Source organism: Haplochromis burtoni, unplaced genomic scaffold, assembly GCF_018398535.1.
Source record: "Haplochromis burtoni strain Fernald_Lab_line unplaced genomic scaffold, NCSU_Asbu1 Contig_192, whole genome shotgun sequence".
Taxonomy (NCBI): Eukaryota; Metazoa; Chordata; class Actinopteri; order Cichliformes; family Cichlidae; genus Haplochromis; species Haplochromis burtoni.
Window position 1 is genome coordinate 997,670 of NW_024582553.1, and position 13,711 is coordinate 1,011,380.

At 39.3% G+C, this 13,711-nt stretch overlaps 2 protein-coding genes across 2 annotated transcripts in view; both read left to right on the plus strand.

The window, feature by feature from the left end:
• The window catches only part of LOC102292284 (transient receptor potential cation channel subfamily M member 4), a 123,925-nt gene that overhangs the window by 70,792 nt on the left and 39,422 nt on the right, over positions 1 to 13,711 (plus strand). The window lies entirely within an intron of this gene.
• Positions 7 to 8,562, plus strand: LOC102292402 (transient receptor potential cation channel subfamily M member 5-like). Its single transcript, XM_042226038.1, has 12 exons — positions 7 to 229; positions 318 to 495; positions 1,133 to 1,200; positions 2,711 to 2,880; positions 3,278 to 3,455; positions 3,977 to 4,041; positions 4,147 to 4,380; positions 7,157 to 7,259; positions 7,349 to 7,470; positions 7,592 to 7,891; positions 8,003 to 8,104; positions 8,215 to 8,562. Exons 2-12 carry the CDS (start codon positions 446 to 448, stop codon positions 8,347 to 8,349), a joined length of 1,527 nt encoding a protein of 508 aa, XP_042081972.1. The 5' UTR covers positions 7 to 229; positions 318 to 445; the 3' UTR covers positions 8,350 to 8,562.

A 13,711-nucleotide genomic window follows, 5' to 3' on the forward strand; every position in this document is an offset into this window, starting at 1 on the left:
ACTGGTGGGAGTTAAACCCAGCTTTACAGTTTTTCTTAATCTCTGTCATAGCACAGATAGATGTAGATGTAGATAGATATTTGTTTTTATTGATGAGTGAGCATCAAGGGTCAATGATCCCTAATTCCCTGACCATTATTGATCACTGTTAAAAAAACTGCTTTCAGAGTTGGATCCCCAAAACCATCAAAAAAAGAGTGTGCAGCACCTTTGTAGAAGATTCTGTCAGGTACTGTGACCTCTGTCTTTTGATAGTGACATGTCTGTATTTTGAGTCAGCTCTCACAGTGATGTTTTTATCCCTCCACATCTCTCAGTAATGGTGCATTGTGTCAGTGTGGGGCTGCGAGAAATGACCATGCCTCTGTGGCTCTTGGAGACTATTTCAGCACTGCAATTGTGAACCACTGGGAAAGCGTGCAGCACTCCTCTGAACAACCAACTGATGCATTTGGAGAGGTGCAATTTGCAGGGGCCAGCAAGAGGCACAGCCATGTGGGTGGATTTATTTTTCTTTTTTTTGCATAATTCTATATCTCTAGAGCAGGAGTGGGCAACTCCAGGCCTCGAGAGCCGGTGTCCTGTTTTAGATAGCACCCTGGGTCAACACACCTGAATCAAATGATTAGATCATTAGCAGGCCTCTGAAGAACTTCAAGAAGTGTTGAGGAGATAATTTAGTAATTTAAATCAGCTGTGTTGGATCAAGGTCACATCTAAAACCTGCAGGTCACCGGCTCTCGATGCCTGGAGTTGGCCACCCCTGCTCTAGAGCCTTAAAGTGTTTGGATATGTTTGCATGTTCTAAAAAGCAATGCCTGTAAAGGTGATTGAAATAAATATCCAGACAAACCCTGAGTTGTGGTGTGCAAATGAGCAAACAAAATCTGTACTGATCAGATGTCATATTTATTTGAGCATCCTTTGTTCATTACTTTTATTACTTTCATTACTTCTTAAATCCTGTGCATTGCTGACATGTGCTTGTTCCTCTGAATCTGTCAAATCTCTAAACTTAGTTCCTGCGTCTGTCATGGAGCACTGAGCCTTTTTTTGTGTACAACATATTGACAACCCATTGGGGTCTTCCTCCACCCAACCTGGTTGTTTCTGTTGTGGGTGGAAATAGCAGGACACAGATAAAGACCTGGGTGCGGGAGATCCTCAGACAGGGACTGGTGAAAGCGTCACAAAGAACAGGTAAAAACTTTAGGCAAGGATAGATGAAAATCATCACATCAAATGCTGCTATGACAGTCTTCCTGACAGACTCATGTGTGATGTTCACCGTGTGTCTAGAATATGTGTGTGCTGTTTGCTTAGCAGAAGCTGTCATAATTTTCTCAATGACATTTAAAAAAAAAAAAAAAAATCAAAAAATGTGTCTTAAGTGGACTTCCTTTATTTTTAAGACTATAAAACTATATAGGCTGTCTTGATATAGTCATATATTGAAGTACGAACTATTCAGTTCAATTTCATTTAGATGGTGCCAAATCACAACAACTGGATTTAATAGGAAGCCAATGAAGAGAAGCCAATAAAGGAGAATTATAGCTTTTTTTTTTTTTTTTTTTTGAATGATGGTTCATGTTTTTATTTTGCCTCTTGTTGTTCTATGTTTTAAACATTTACAATAGAGTTCAGAACAACACAACCAGAGACTTCAGATGCAGGGCCATGAATACTAGCACAGTGGCAGGTTTAATAAAAATTAACGCTGTCAGTCCCTCTCTCAAAACAGTAGACATACCTATCTAACAAATGATGCTGCCAGGTCTTTCTTGAACATACTCATGGTGGTTTGAGCATGAAAAAATGTAGTCTCAGAAGATCAGTCGCCATGCTAACAACTTCTGCTGTAGTTCAAACATGCTTATGTTTACGGAATAAGGATATATCAACATCAAGCCTCAAAATACGTAAAAGGTGGTTGAAGTTTTTGAAATAAACAAGGCCAGGTCCTGATCTTTACCTGACATGGTCAAATAATACAAATGAAACTCAGCAGCAGAATTTAACTTTGGAAAAGAGCATCCAAGATTACCAACACCAAGTGGAGTGGCCAAAATCCTGTAATAAGAAAGAACGGGCATCAGTCAGCGCAGACCTGACCAAAATTGTGGGAAAACTCAGAATAACAGTGGAGAAGAAACTAGATAGGGTGATCTGATCTACTCTTATCGAGCACAAAGTTTAGGACAAACCGGCCAAGAAAAAAGAAAACATCGGTCACCTCCAATGGACGTCCATGGTTGCTATGTAAAAAGATTTCTCTGAAAACAAATGAAACTGGTCTGAACAAAGTGAATCCTCCCAAAAACATTGCAACGTGTAGGAGGTGTGATGATATCCAAGGGAAAAGATGCCTCAAACATTCTCAACAGTCTGACTGACATGTCAGTGCAGAAGGCCGGTATACCAGGGTCTGGGGGATGATTAGAACACACATAGACCAGGTCTGATCGTATAGCATCAAACCCAGTCTGCTAAAAGGGAAGGAAAAGACCTCCATGTCTTCTTCCTGGACCTAGCCAGTGCTTTTCATTCTGTCCCCCATTTGTTACTTAAACTAGAGGAACCAGCTGAAGGAGGAAATGATGAAAGGACTTACCACTATCAGAATAACTTCTCTTTATTATATCTTTGACCCCAAATCCAAGCAGTGACTAATGCTTTCTCACACCGATTTTTAATCTGTTCCACCCAGGTGCATGGATATTAACTACAGGTCTGCGCGAAAGGCTTGGTCGGTGTGTTGGACAGGCAGTGAGAGATCATGCAGCTGCGGCATCTTCAGTCTCTCTCAATAAGGTGGTAGCGTTGGGCATTGCTCCGTGGGGCGTAGTGGAAAAACGAGAGCAGCTGGTCAACCCTCAGGTAGTAAAGACTCTCACACATTTGCACATTTCTCTAAGCATTAAATCATATCTTGTTAACTTTTACTATACAATTTTTTACTGTAAATCTTGCTTAAAGATTTGATTATATTTATTTTTTTGAATGTTTTAATATTAGCTGTCCATAATCATATAATGCTTATATTTCATGGGCACTAATTTCAAATTAATAAGACTATGTGGACCTAATCTTTGAGTGCTCAAGGTCAGGTAAATGTATGCTAATTGTGATTCATCTGGATAATCTTGGGACCAAACTTTGCATCTCCAATAAAAACACACCAAAAGGATGTGCAAGTTTCAGGCCTTTAAGACACCGTGGAAACTGATCAAGGCCAGGAAGAAACACTGGAATAACTGGTTTCCTTCCTTTGCAGGGAAGCTTTCCTGCAAGGTACTATGTCCAAAACATATCACAGGACTCCTGCTCACTGGACAACAACTACCAGGCCTTCCTGCTGGTGGATGATGGGAGTGTGGGCCGCAGAGGAGGAGAGATGGGTTTCAGAGCCAGACTGGAGGAATACATTTCCCACCAGCGCACAGGCATATTAGGTGAGAGATGGCACTATAAAATAAAATATTATTTTAAGAATTATAATACTTATTTTGACAGTGGTTGACCATTTATGAGCCTATCCTAGTTACTGTACAGGGCGTAACAGGTACACCCTGTACAGGTCACCAGTCTGTCACAAGGGCAGGGCTAGCACAAAGAGAACAATTTGGACTCACATTCACACTTTTGGGCAATTTCGAATCACCAGTTAGTCCTAACCCCACTAACTGCATGTCTTTGGACTGTGAAAGGAAACTGGAGCACCTAGAGAGAACCCATGCAAACATACAAATGCCACATAAGAAGGTCCCAGTCAGATGGTGGATTCAGACACAGGACCTTCTTACTTTAACGCAACATTGCTAACCACTGTGTTGCCAATGTTTAATCAAGTAAAAAAAAAAATCACAGGGTGCGCCATCTGTATCTTTGTTAGTTGCTGTGCCACTTTCATTAAGTTAGTAAAAACATTTTACCAAGATTGGAACGTATTAAAAATTGTTGTATCTTTTTAAAGGAAGTGGCAGCATTGACATTCCTGTTGTTTGTATGCTGATATCAGGGGATGCAGACATGCTAAAGGTACAGTCTCTGCTTTATATGTTGACTGATAATCACAAAAAATGTTGCGACTTGATATTCAAATTGTGTAAATATTTCGTTCGTGGTTTTTGTAACGCCTGTCAGAGAATGGATCTCTCTCTGAAAAACTCCATCCCCTGGCTGGTTCTGGCTGGCTCAGGAGGCTTGGCTGATTTCCTGAGTGATGTCTTGGAGAACCTGTCTTCAGCTCCAGCTGTGCCGTCCTCTGGTGAAGGCAACAGTGAGGCGGGTCCCAGCGTGGATCTTAAAGACAGAGTGGCAGAACGGTTTAAGAAGCATTTTCCTTTGGAAGTACAAACCGACAAACTAGTTGAACAGGTGAGTGCTGAGGCTTTTACTTTGCAAGAGTTGGGGGAAAGATTTTCGGTAGCCCCTTTTATTACACCTCGTTAATAACTATTACATATATTATAAGTAATAACCACCTAATATCCAAGTAATATCATGGTAGCAACTGTTGAGTAATAGTTCCCTGAAATTTACATGAAAAGCATAATGAACATAATAAATAACTGTGCCGTGAAAGAGGGTCTTCTAAACTCTTCTGCAAATCTAATGTATTCATATGTATTACTCTTTTAAACTTAATTATTGACATTTTGCACAAGTGTTTCCAGTTCATTTCGGACTTCCTGATGCTTGTTTTATTCAGCTATCATGACCATGGTATTAAAATGCCGCTTATTACATAGAAACTGCCACAGGTATTTCCTGGTAGTCATTACTATTCTTAAGGTTGTTTTAAAAGGTTATTAACTGGCTATTACAGGGTTCATTCGGGTGCTTGAAATCTTTACAATGCTTGAATTTTAATATTGTCTTTTCAGGGTTTGAAAGTGCTTGAATTTCAGATGTGGTGCTTAAAATTGCTTGAAAGTGTAACTGTATTTTGCTGTACCTGAATAGTTTTCTTATCAGATAGAGAAATAGAATGAGTAAAATTAACATGCCTGGAGGTTGTCGTTTTAATGAGTATTTGATGGAAAACGACAATGGTTGAGTTTGCATTCTCGAGTCACATGATAGCCGAGTCCTCGTAAGCAATTTTCGACTACGTGTACGTTACACATGTTAATTTTAAAAATTATTTTTATTATTTTGCTAGCTATCAAACTCGCTGGTGAAATGATTGAAATGCACTGAGTGTGATGCAGTACTGCAGCGCTAATATAGCATTTAGTTATGACATGGTGATTTATGGAATATAGTGTGAACTTAGCTAACATTACTTAGCATGGAGTTACTTCCCTCAAAACAAAGCTTTAAGCATTAGCCCGATACATAACTAGCCAACTTAAGGCTTAAAAGCGAAGTTATCACCAAGTAAATAGAATATTGTTTATATCTCTGTGTATTGGTGCAGCTTTTTCAGGTATTAACTCGGTGCCTTTGGCAACACCTAGGGGGAAATAATGGTAATATCATCCATTTGGGCACAAAGAATAGACACATTTTTTGTGCTACCGAAGTTCCCCGGCTTTCATTCAAAATCTGTTTATTGTGAGCACCTACACAATAAACACCATAAACATTGTAAATGGCTTCAAGCTCACGCTGACGCCTGAAGATGACTATCAGCCACTGAGACATGAGACACATGTATGTGTTTTTGTATATAAATGTTTCACATAAGAAAGAAGCATCAATATCTGATAAGAAGAGTTAATAATTTTGGCTTGCTGTGTATTATTTTTGTGGTGTTCTTGTTTTGTTTTTTTCAACAGTAGGTGAATATCTCTAACAAGTTGATTTGTTTACATTTGCACATCTTAATTTTTTAAGTGAAATGTGTGTTTTGAGTTTATACACTGCATTCATATTAGTCAACCTGTTTTAACAAAGGAGGAATAAAGGTGTTTAAGTCAACCTAGGGTGATTTCTTTTTATTTTCACATGGTCTTACTGAGGTGATGCGAAGTGAAATATGTTTTTGGTAATGTGCTGGAAAAACTTGAAAATGGACTTTGAAAGTGCTTAAAAAGACCTTGAATTTGACCCTGGAAAAAAAGACGTATGAATCCTGCTATTAATATGTTATTAAATAGAAACAGGCAGCTACCAGCAATATTGACAGGCAATTATTACACTTCTTTACATTAGCTTAATTATGTTATTAATGTGTTATTAAATAAAAACAGACAGCTTTGCATTTTGCAGCTCTGTTTTCTGCTTATTATCCAAAAACTACCAGATATATTGCCAGGTAATGACCACATGTCTGGAAGTTAGTTTTAATAGGTTATTTATATGTTATTAAGTAGAAACAGGCAGTTTTGCATTTTGCAGCTCTGTTTCCTGATCCACTACCAGAGGTAATAACAGAACTGAGCCACTTACCAAGCAGCTCCTATATAATGATGTCAATAATTGTATAACCTTAATCTAAATTGCAATAGTGTAAGTATAGTTGTGCTGAAAATAGATAAATCTATTATTGTTGAATGTGAATCAAAAAAGTGACATCATAGGTGAAAATAAAGGAACTGTGGTCAAAGTGGAGCAAAAAGACTCTTCTGAATGGGTTTAGAGCATCAAGAAAAGCTTGTTTTTATAAAAGTTCTAAAAATTGTTTGCTTTCAATCAAACATGAATAAAAACAATAAAATCATACCCCAGTATGACCAGGGAGGAATACAAAAATAGAATAAATATCAAAACCTGTATTTAAAAAATCCAGAACTGTTTGCCAACTGAAGAAGCAAAATCTCCACAAGCTCACAGCTTGCCAAAATAGCATAAAAAGTATAATAAATCCTAGTCCTAAAGTCTGGTCAAAAGTTGCAATGGGCAGGCAGCATTATCACACATGAAGAAATCTCTACCGTTTCACTCTCCAGATGCTGAACTCTGGAGGTAACCCATTTTGGCATGTGTGTTAGTTATTTATGGTTAGATTTTTTTGTTTGTTTGTTTGTTTTGCTCTGCTCTGCTTTGAAATCATTAGCCAGAAAAGTTACAGAGAGTGCATAAAACTGACTGACATGAGAGATGCTTTCAAGCAGGTGCTATAACATCTGTGGAATGTACTTCATCTCCTGCATCTTTTACCTGTCATCTTGCAACTGTTTTCCAACATTCCTGTTTCCTTTTCCAGGCTTTTAGAATTTACCAGAATAGAGGTTTGATTACGGTGTACCACGGAGAGCATGAGAGTCCAAATGACTTTGACACTGTCCTGCTTAAAACACTTGTGGGAGGTATGTATAAGTAGACCATAATTATACATCATAACAGCTGCAACCCCTTTTTATCCTTAATTTAATTTTTTTGTATTTGTCTTTTTTAGCAAGTAAGCAGCGCGCATTAGTTGAGGCAAACCCTTATAGTGATGAGCTGAAGTTAGCAGTAACGTGGAATAGGGTTGACATTGCCAAGAGTGAACTCTTCAATGGCGACATCCAGTGGAAGGTGAGGAGGGGAACAGATGTGTAATATCAAGTTTGACAGATAAGTCAGTTTAAATGTGATTATTTGGCATTATAAATATTGACCTGCTTTAAAACATGATCTCCTTCCTCCAATTAAACAGTACGAAGATTTGGAAGACTCAATGACAGATGCGCTGATCAATGACAAGCCCCAGTTTGTTCGGCTTTTCACTGAAAATGGTTTGAACATTGTGGACTACTTAACCTATGGAAAGCTGGAAAGCCTCTATCGCTCTGTGCCAGATGGGACCTTGCTCTATCAGCTACTACAGCACTGCCTAGAGGAACGGCTGGGAAATATGGCATCTTCACAACCATCATCAGAACAACAGAGTTCATCCTCAAAAGTGGCAGCAGATAACAATCAGAGCAGACCAAGGAGGGAGTTTACCCTGTTTGAGGTGAGTTTTCTAATCTAATACGAGGTTATGCTCAAGCAGATCCAGAAAGAATGTGAAACAATTCCAAAAACATATCCTTGTGCTTACTGTTCCATCCACCTGTTTCCTCAGGTGTCAGGGGTCCTGAAACACTTAATGGGTGATGCCTGCCAGCCTTTCTACTATAAAGCTTTAGGCTTACAGTCATCTTCATTCAAAAGGACAGCCATGAAGGTATTCTGAACTTTTTAGAATAAGCAGGCAGTGTACTTGTAGTGACAGTATCTCTCTTTTACATTTGACCTGATAATAGGTATTTTTATTCTTTTTTTTATTCATCCCAGCGTGCCACTAAGGTTCTGCATGGAGGTTCCAAATATCACCAGCAGCGTTGCCCCCATCCCTGGGCTTCACTCTTCCTCTGGGCTGTACTGCAGAACCGCAGTCAGATGGCCCTTTTCTTCTGGGAGATGGTATAGGCTCTGAGACAAACTTCAAGAAGTATTTTACTTGGGGGGGGGAGATAATTTTTGAGCCCCCTGCTGAAGTTGTAAATTTGCTCACTTCCCAAAAAAATTAACACTCTTTACTTTTTAGGGTGCCGCATTTTTGGGCTAAAAGGCGCACTTACAATCCCTTAATTTTCTCAAAAATCGATAGTGTGCCCTGTAATCCACTGCGCCTTATGTATGAATTCTGCAACCTTTTCTTTGCAAGGACACTCAAAAGCCTGCCATCCATGGATTCTGTCAGTGTTTTGATCTGTTCACCATCAACATTGCGTGCAGCAGCAACCACAGCCTCCCAGACACTGTTCAGAGAGGTGTACTGTTTTCCTCCTTGTAAATCTCACATTTGATGATGGACCACAGGTTCTCAATGGGGTTCAGATCAGGTGAACAAGGAGGCCATGTCATTAGTTTTTCTTCTTTTATACCCTTTCTTGCCAGCCACGCTGTGGAGTACTTGGACGCGTGTGATGGAGCATTGTCCTGCATGAAAATCATGTTTTTCTTGAAGGATGCAGACTTCTTTGTTGTGATCTGCGGAGGCAGACCGTGCGGAAATGTGTGTGGTGGACCCAGGTGCGAACACAAGCGAAGATACAGGAGTGGATTAAACAAAAGCGAGCCTTTTATTATGGCTGATGAAAAGGAACAAACCAGAGTGAGGGCAGCATAAGAGTATAACTCAACAGAAACCTAAACTGGACATAAACTATGGAAAGGCTATGGCTGGAGATACGGAACACAGGGGGTGGGAACACAGACGACGCGACGCAGACTACATGAAACACAGAGACTAAATACACATGAGGGATGATCAGGGGAAGTGGCCACACAGCAGCTGACACACATGAACTTAACGACAGGACAGGAGGAGTAAAACTGAATACACTGACAGTGAATGCAGGCCTTCAAAGTAAAACAGGAAACATGAGACATGAACCGGGGAGACGTAGTACAGGGGGAGGTGACATAACTGACAGCATGAACTTGACAGTACAAGACACACAGACATAAACACACGAAGGGCAAGGGAGACGTAATGCAGGGGTGATATATACAAATGGCTGGACTACCTTAGAGAACCTAAACAAATAATAAACATCAAAATAGGCTAAGCATAACACACTGGGTCACATGACCCAGGACCATGACATTCTTCCTGTACCACTGCTTGAAGAAGGTGTCTTCCAGAAACTGGCAGTAGGACTGGGAGTTGAGCTTGACTCCATCCTCAACCCGAAAAGGCCCCACAAGCTCATCTTTGATGATACCAGCCCAAACCAGTACTCCACCTCCACCTTGCTGGCGTCTGAGTCGGACTGGAGCTCTCTGCCCTTTACCAATCCAGCCACGGGCCCATCCATCTGGCCCATCAAGACTCACTCTCATTTCATCAGTCCATAAAACCTTAGAAAAACCAGTCTTGAGATATTTCTTGGCCCAGTCTTGACGTTTCAGCTTGTGTGTCTTGTTCAGTGGTGGTCGTCTTTCAGCCTTTCTTACCTTGGCCATGTCTCTGAGTATTGCACACCTTGTGCTTTTGGGCACTCCAGTGATGTTGCAGCTCTGAAATATGGCCAAACTGGTGGCAAGTGGCATCTTGGCAGCTGCACGCTTGACTTTTCTCAGTTCATGGGCAGTTATTTTGCGCCTTGGTTTTTCCACACGCTTCTTGCGACCCTGTTGACTATTTTGAATGAAACGCTTGATTGTTCGATGATCACGCTTCAGAAGCTTTGCAATTTTGAGACTGCTGCATCCCTCTGCAAGATATCTCACTATTTTTGACTTTTCTGAGCCTGTCAAGTCCTTCTTTTGACCCATTTTGCCAAAGGAAAGGATGTTGCCTAATAATTATGCACACCTGATATAGGGTGTTGATGTCATTAGACCACACCCCTTCTCATTACAGAGATGCACATCACCTAATATGCTTAATTGGTAGTAGGCTTTCGAGCCTATACAGCTTGGAGTAAGACAACATGCATGAAGAGGATGATGTGGACAAAATACTCATTTGCCTAATAATTCTGCACTCCCTGTAGTCTAGCAGCTGCAGCATCCATGTTATCTAAGTTGTCCCATTTCAGATTTTGATTTATTTGACCACAGAACAGTGTCCCACTTAGCTTCAGTCCATCTGAAGTTAACTTTGGTCCAGAGAAGACAGCAGCTCTTCTGACAGAGTTTTAACTTACATTTGTGTAAGGCATGGAGAACCGTGTTCACAAACAGTGATTTCCGTAACAGCATCATAACTGTTTTAAATGCACAAAGCCTGAGGGCTGAAGATCACTGGCATCCAGCAGTGATTTTTGGCTTTTGCTGTTTTGACCCTTCTGCTTTCTTCTACTGCTACTGTGGGGATTTGGTTGTGAACTGTGTCAAACATACAGCACCATCAGACTGCATCTCCATAGATCAGTCAAATAACTTTCAAATAAATGTCTTTACTGCTTGTTTTATCTGCACACCTAAATTGAACAAAGACACTTTTTTCATGTCAAGATGAGTTGCAACCAGAGGCATCCTTTAAAAACCTTCAGCTCTTGTGAGGCTTTAGAGCACTTTACTCTACAAAATATGTAAAGAGATTTTGATTTGCAAATTTGTGAAGCCTACTTTATTATGGGGCATTTTGCTGTTCTGTCAGTTTACTGTTTATGTCATTCTGCTGTCCTGCCAGACAAGATCAGCTATGGTAGATTTTCTCACATATGAACACAAAAAAGCACAAAATTAGACCTGATGTCATAAAAAGTAGCTGGTACTTGGAAGAGGCTACTTGAGTTATTATAGATTTGTAAAACCACACTAAAAACGAAGTCTGAAAAGAACATTTTTCTGAAACAACAATACAAACTACACTTCAGAATAAAATTAAATAAATAATAATAATGCACAAAATTGTGTAATATTTTTTTAGAAAGGAAATTCCCCACCTAATGATGCGTTGGTGCATTTAGTCACTGAGACTGTGAACTAGCTGCCTTATTCATATTGTAATCCAGGTTCTGGACATCTTAAATCTTGCCCTGACAATGATCCTCAATATAATTTTTAGTAAATCTGTTTTGAAATCTTACTGAAAGAAAGCAAATCAAAAAAAGAAAGAAAAGAAAATAGGGGAAAAATAGTAAATACAAAACTCTAATAACTGTGGTGTATTTCTTCTGTTTCCACAAAAATAAACTCTCAGATGTCGTCCTCCTATCATGCCTGTCAAATCCAGGCTAATGAGGTGCTTTATAATCTTACAGACTATGCACACAAAAGTGTTGTAAGAGATTTGCATACTCATTGATGCCTTAAGTTAAATTCAATGAGTCATGCCTCTGCTGAGTCGCCAGACAAGTATAGGGCCTACGCCTCACTAACTGCAGACAGCTCACCACCATTAGGCAGATAAGGTGAAAAGAAAGACGTCACGTGTCATTCTGTTACATTTGCATGACTCAGAATTATCTGTTTATCCCATACAGTCACGTGCAGTTTGCCCAACATTTTTCCTTGTTGGTACAGTCAGTGGAAATAACATAAATAAAAAGGCATGATTATCAAACAGAACAATCAAAGCAGACACCAGCATGTACCAGTGTGTTCCATTGGTATGTCACGTGTGCTTGGCTGCATGTTTCAGTTTTCTTCTGCAAATGTTTGTGATTCCAACACAGACTGGATAACAGAAGAATTTCATTTGCCACGAGTCATTTGCAGGTCAAGCTATTCACTATAATTAAGTGATAAATTAACTGACATCTAATACATAAATTAACATAAGAAGCTTTTTCTTCAGCATTTTCTCATACAGCTTGGACCGTTTAGTTAGTTGTGTTTGTGTTAAAAGGTGGAGAGAACATTCATATTTGCAGATCCCCTTACACGATCTTTGCTCCTCTTGTGCTAAAGAGAACTCACCAGTTCAGTGTTGACGTGGATTGGCTCGTGAAAGATTGTCCACACGACTGCTTCGTTGCAAGCAGGCGTTGTCAGGGAACCCATGTATTGGTAGAACTTTGTCAAATTTACATTTCCAATTAAGTCATCAATAGAGATGCTATGGTCTAAACGAACCTTGCTCCCTGTGGAAAGATTAGAATGAAAGAGACTTGAATTTAAAAGGATAAATAAATGTAATCATAAAGTGGTTTGCATTTTATATTCACTTCAGTGCATGTTCACAAAAGTCAAGAGGCATGGTTTGTCAGCTACTGTCTCACCCTCTTCTGCTTCATGACTTTACAAACTTTTATCGTTTGACTTCAAAAATAATTCCACATACAGACAAAGAAGTCAAACACAAATTTCCTTTAACTATTGTTATAACTACAACAACAATGGCAGGCCATTCTTCTAATCTACTGTTTTCAATATTCTTTTTTTTTTAAACAAAAGCCCATTGGAACTTCTTAGGTGGAGAAAAACCAACCTTGTCGGTGAGGTTGCCAGTAGACGTAAGTTCACCATGGCTCTGACTCCTGTGGACTTCAACTCTACATTATGTATGAATGTAATTATGTTAATATTTAAAAGCCATCAATGTAAACCAGTTTTATAAGTGTCGCCTATTTAAAAATAGCAGCGTGAAGTCTGGGGCATACAGACTTCATAAAAAACCCAAGTACAGCATATCCATCTGGATGCTCTGGAGGGGCAGTGAGATGATCCTTCTGAGTGACTATGTGCATCTGGAAGAAAGTCCAACAACTTATAAGGCAAAGCAAAATATAGAAAAGGAGTTTAGATGTCAAGTAATGAAGAAACATTGTACCTACGTTGGATATCTGTGCTCATAAATCATGTGCTCTGAGCCTGGATTTTTTACATCACCCCAGTGAAAGTGAAACTGAAGTCCTGTATATGTTCCACTGAGTCCACCTCCACTCACTTTAACTTCATTTCCTTTCAATGTGCACTCCACTACAAATGGTATAGATTGTTGTAACTTGGAAAACGTTGTATGTTTATGCAGTTTTAGTTAGATTATAAAGAACATAAACATATTTAATTTTGACAGAGGTGGCTTTGAAGTCTTTCTTGAGTTCGCTATTACTCAGTGTATCAATAACAAAATAAATTAATCCTTCCACTTTAGATTTGAGATTTTAGGAAGGGGAAGCATCTCAGTATTGTTCTCAGTGGAAATTTAGTTTATTCTATAAAGATTAAGATTTAAAATGAGCATCAAAAAGCCCTAAAATGATCACTTGGGTGGGATTTGTGATCCTCATTCTTTTACAAAACTCCATGAAGAAGCTGTCAAGATCAGACAACTGTTCATTACTGTACTCAGGGTTAAAAGTTTGACAAATCATCCTACCTTCACTCTTCC

Bases quoted from the DNA above. Each gene is read 5' to 3' on its own strand.
- LOC102292402 (XM_042226038.1), top strand. From the start codon at position 446: ATGCATTTGGAGAGGTGCAATTTGCAGGGGCCAGCAAGAGGCACAGCC. The intron at 1,201-2,710 runs GTAAAAACTTTA...TGTTCCACCCAG, and splicing joins GAAAGCGTCACAAAGAACAG to GTGCATGGATATTAACTACA. The intron at 4,042-4,146 runs GTACAGTCTCTG...AACGCCTGTCAG, and splicing joins GGGATGCAGACATGCTAAAG to AGAATGGATCTCTCTCTGAA.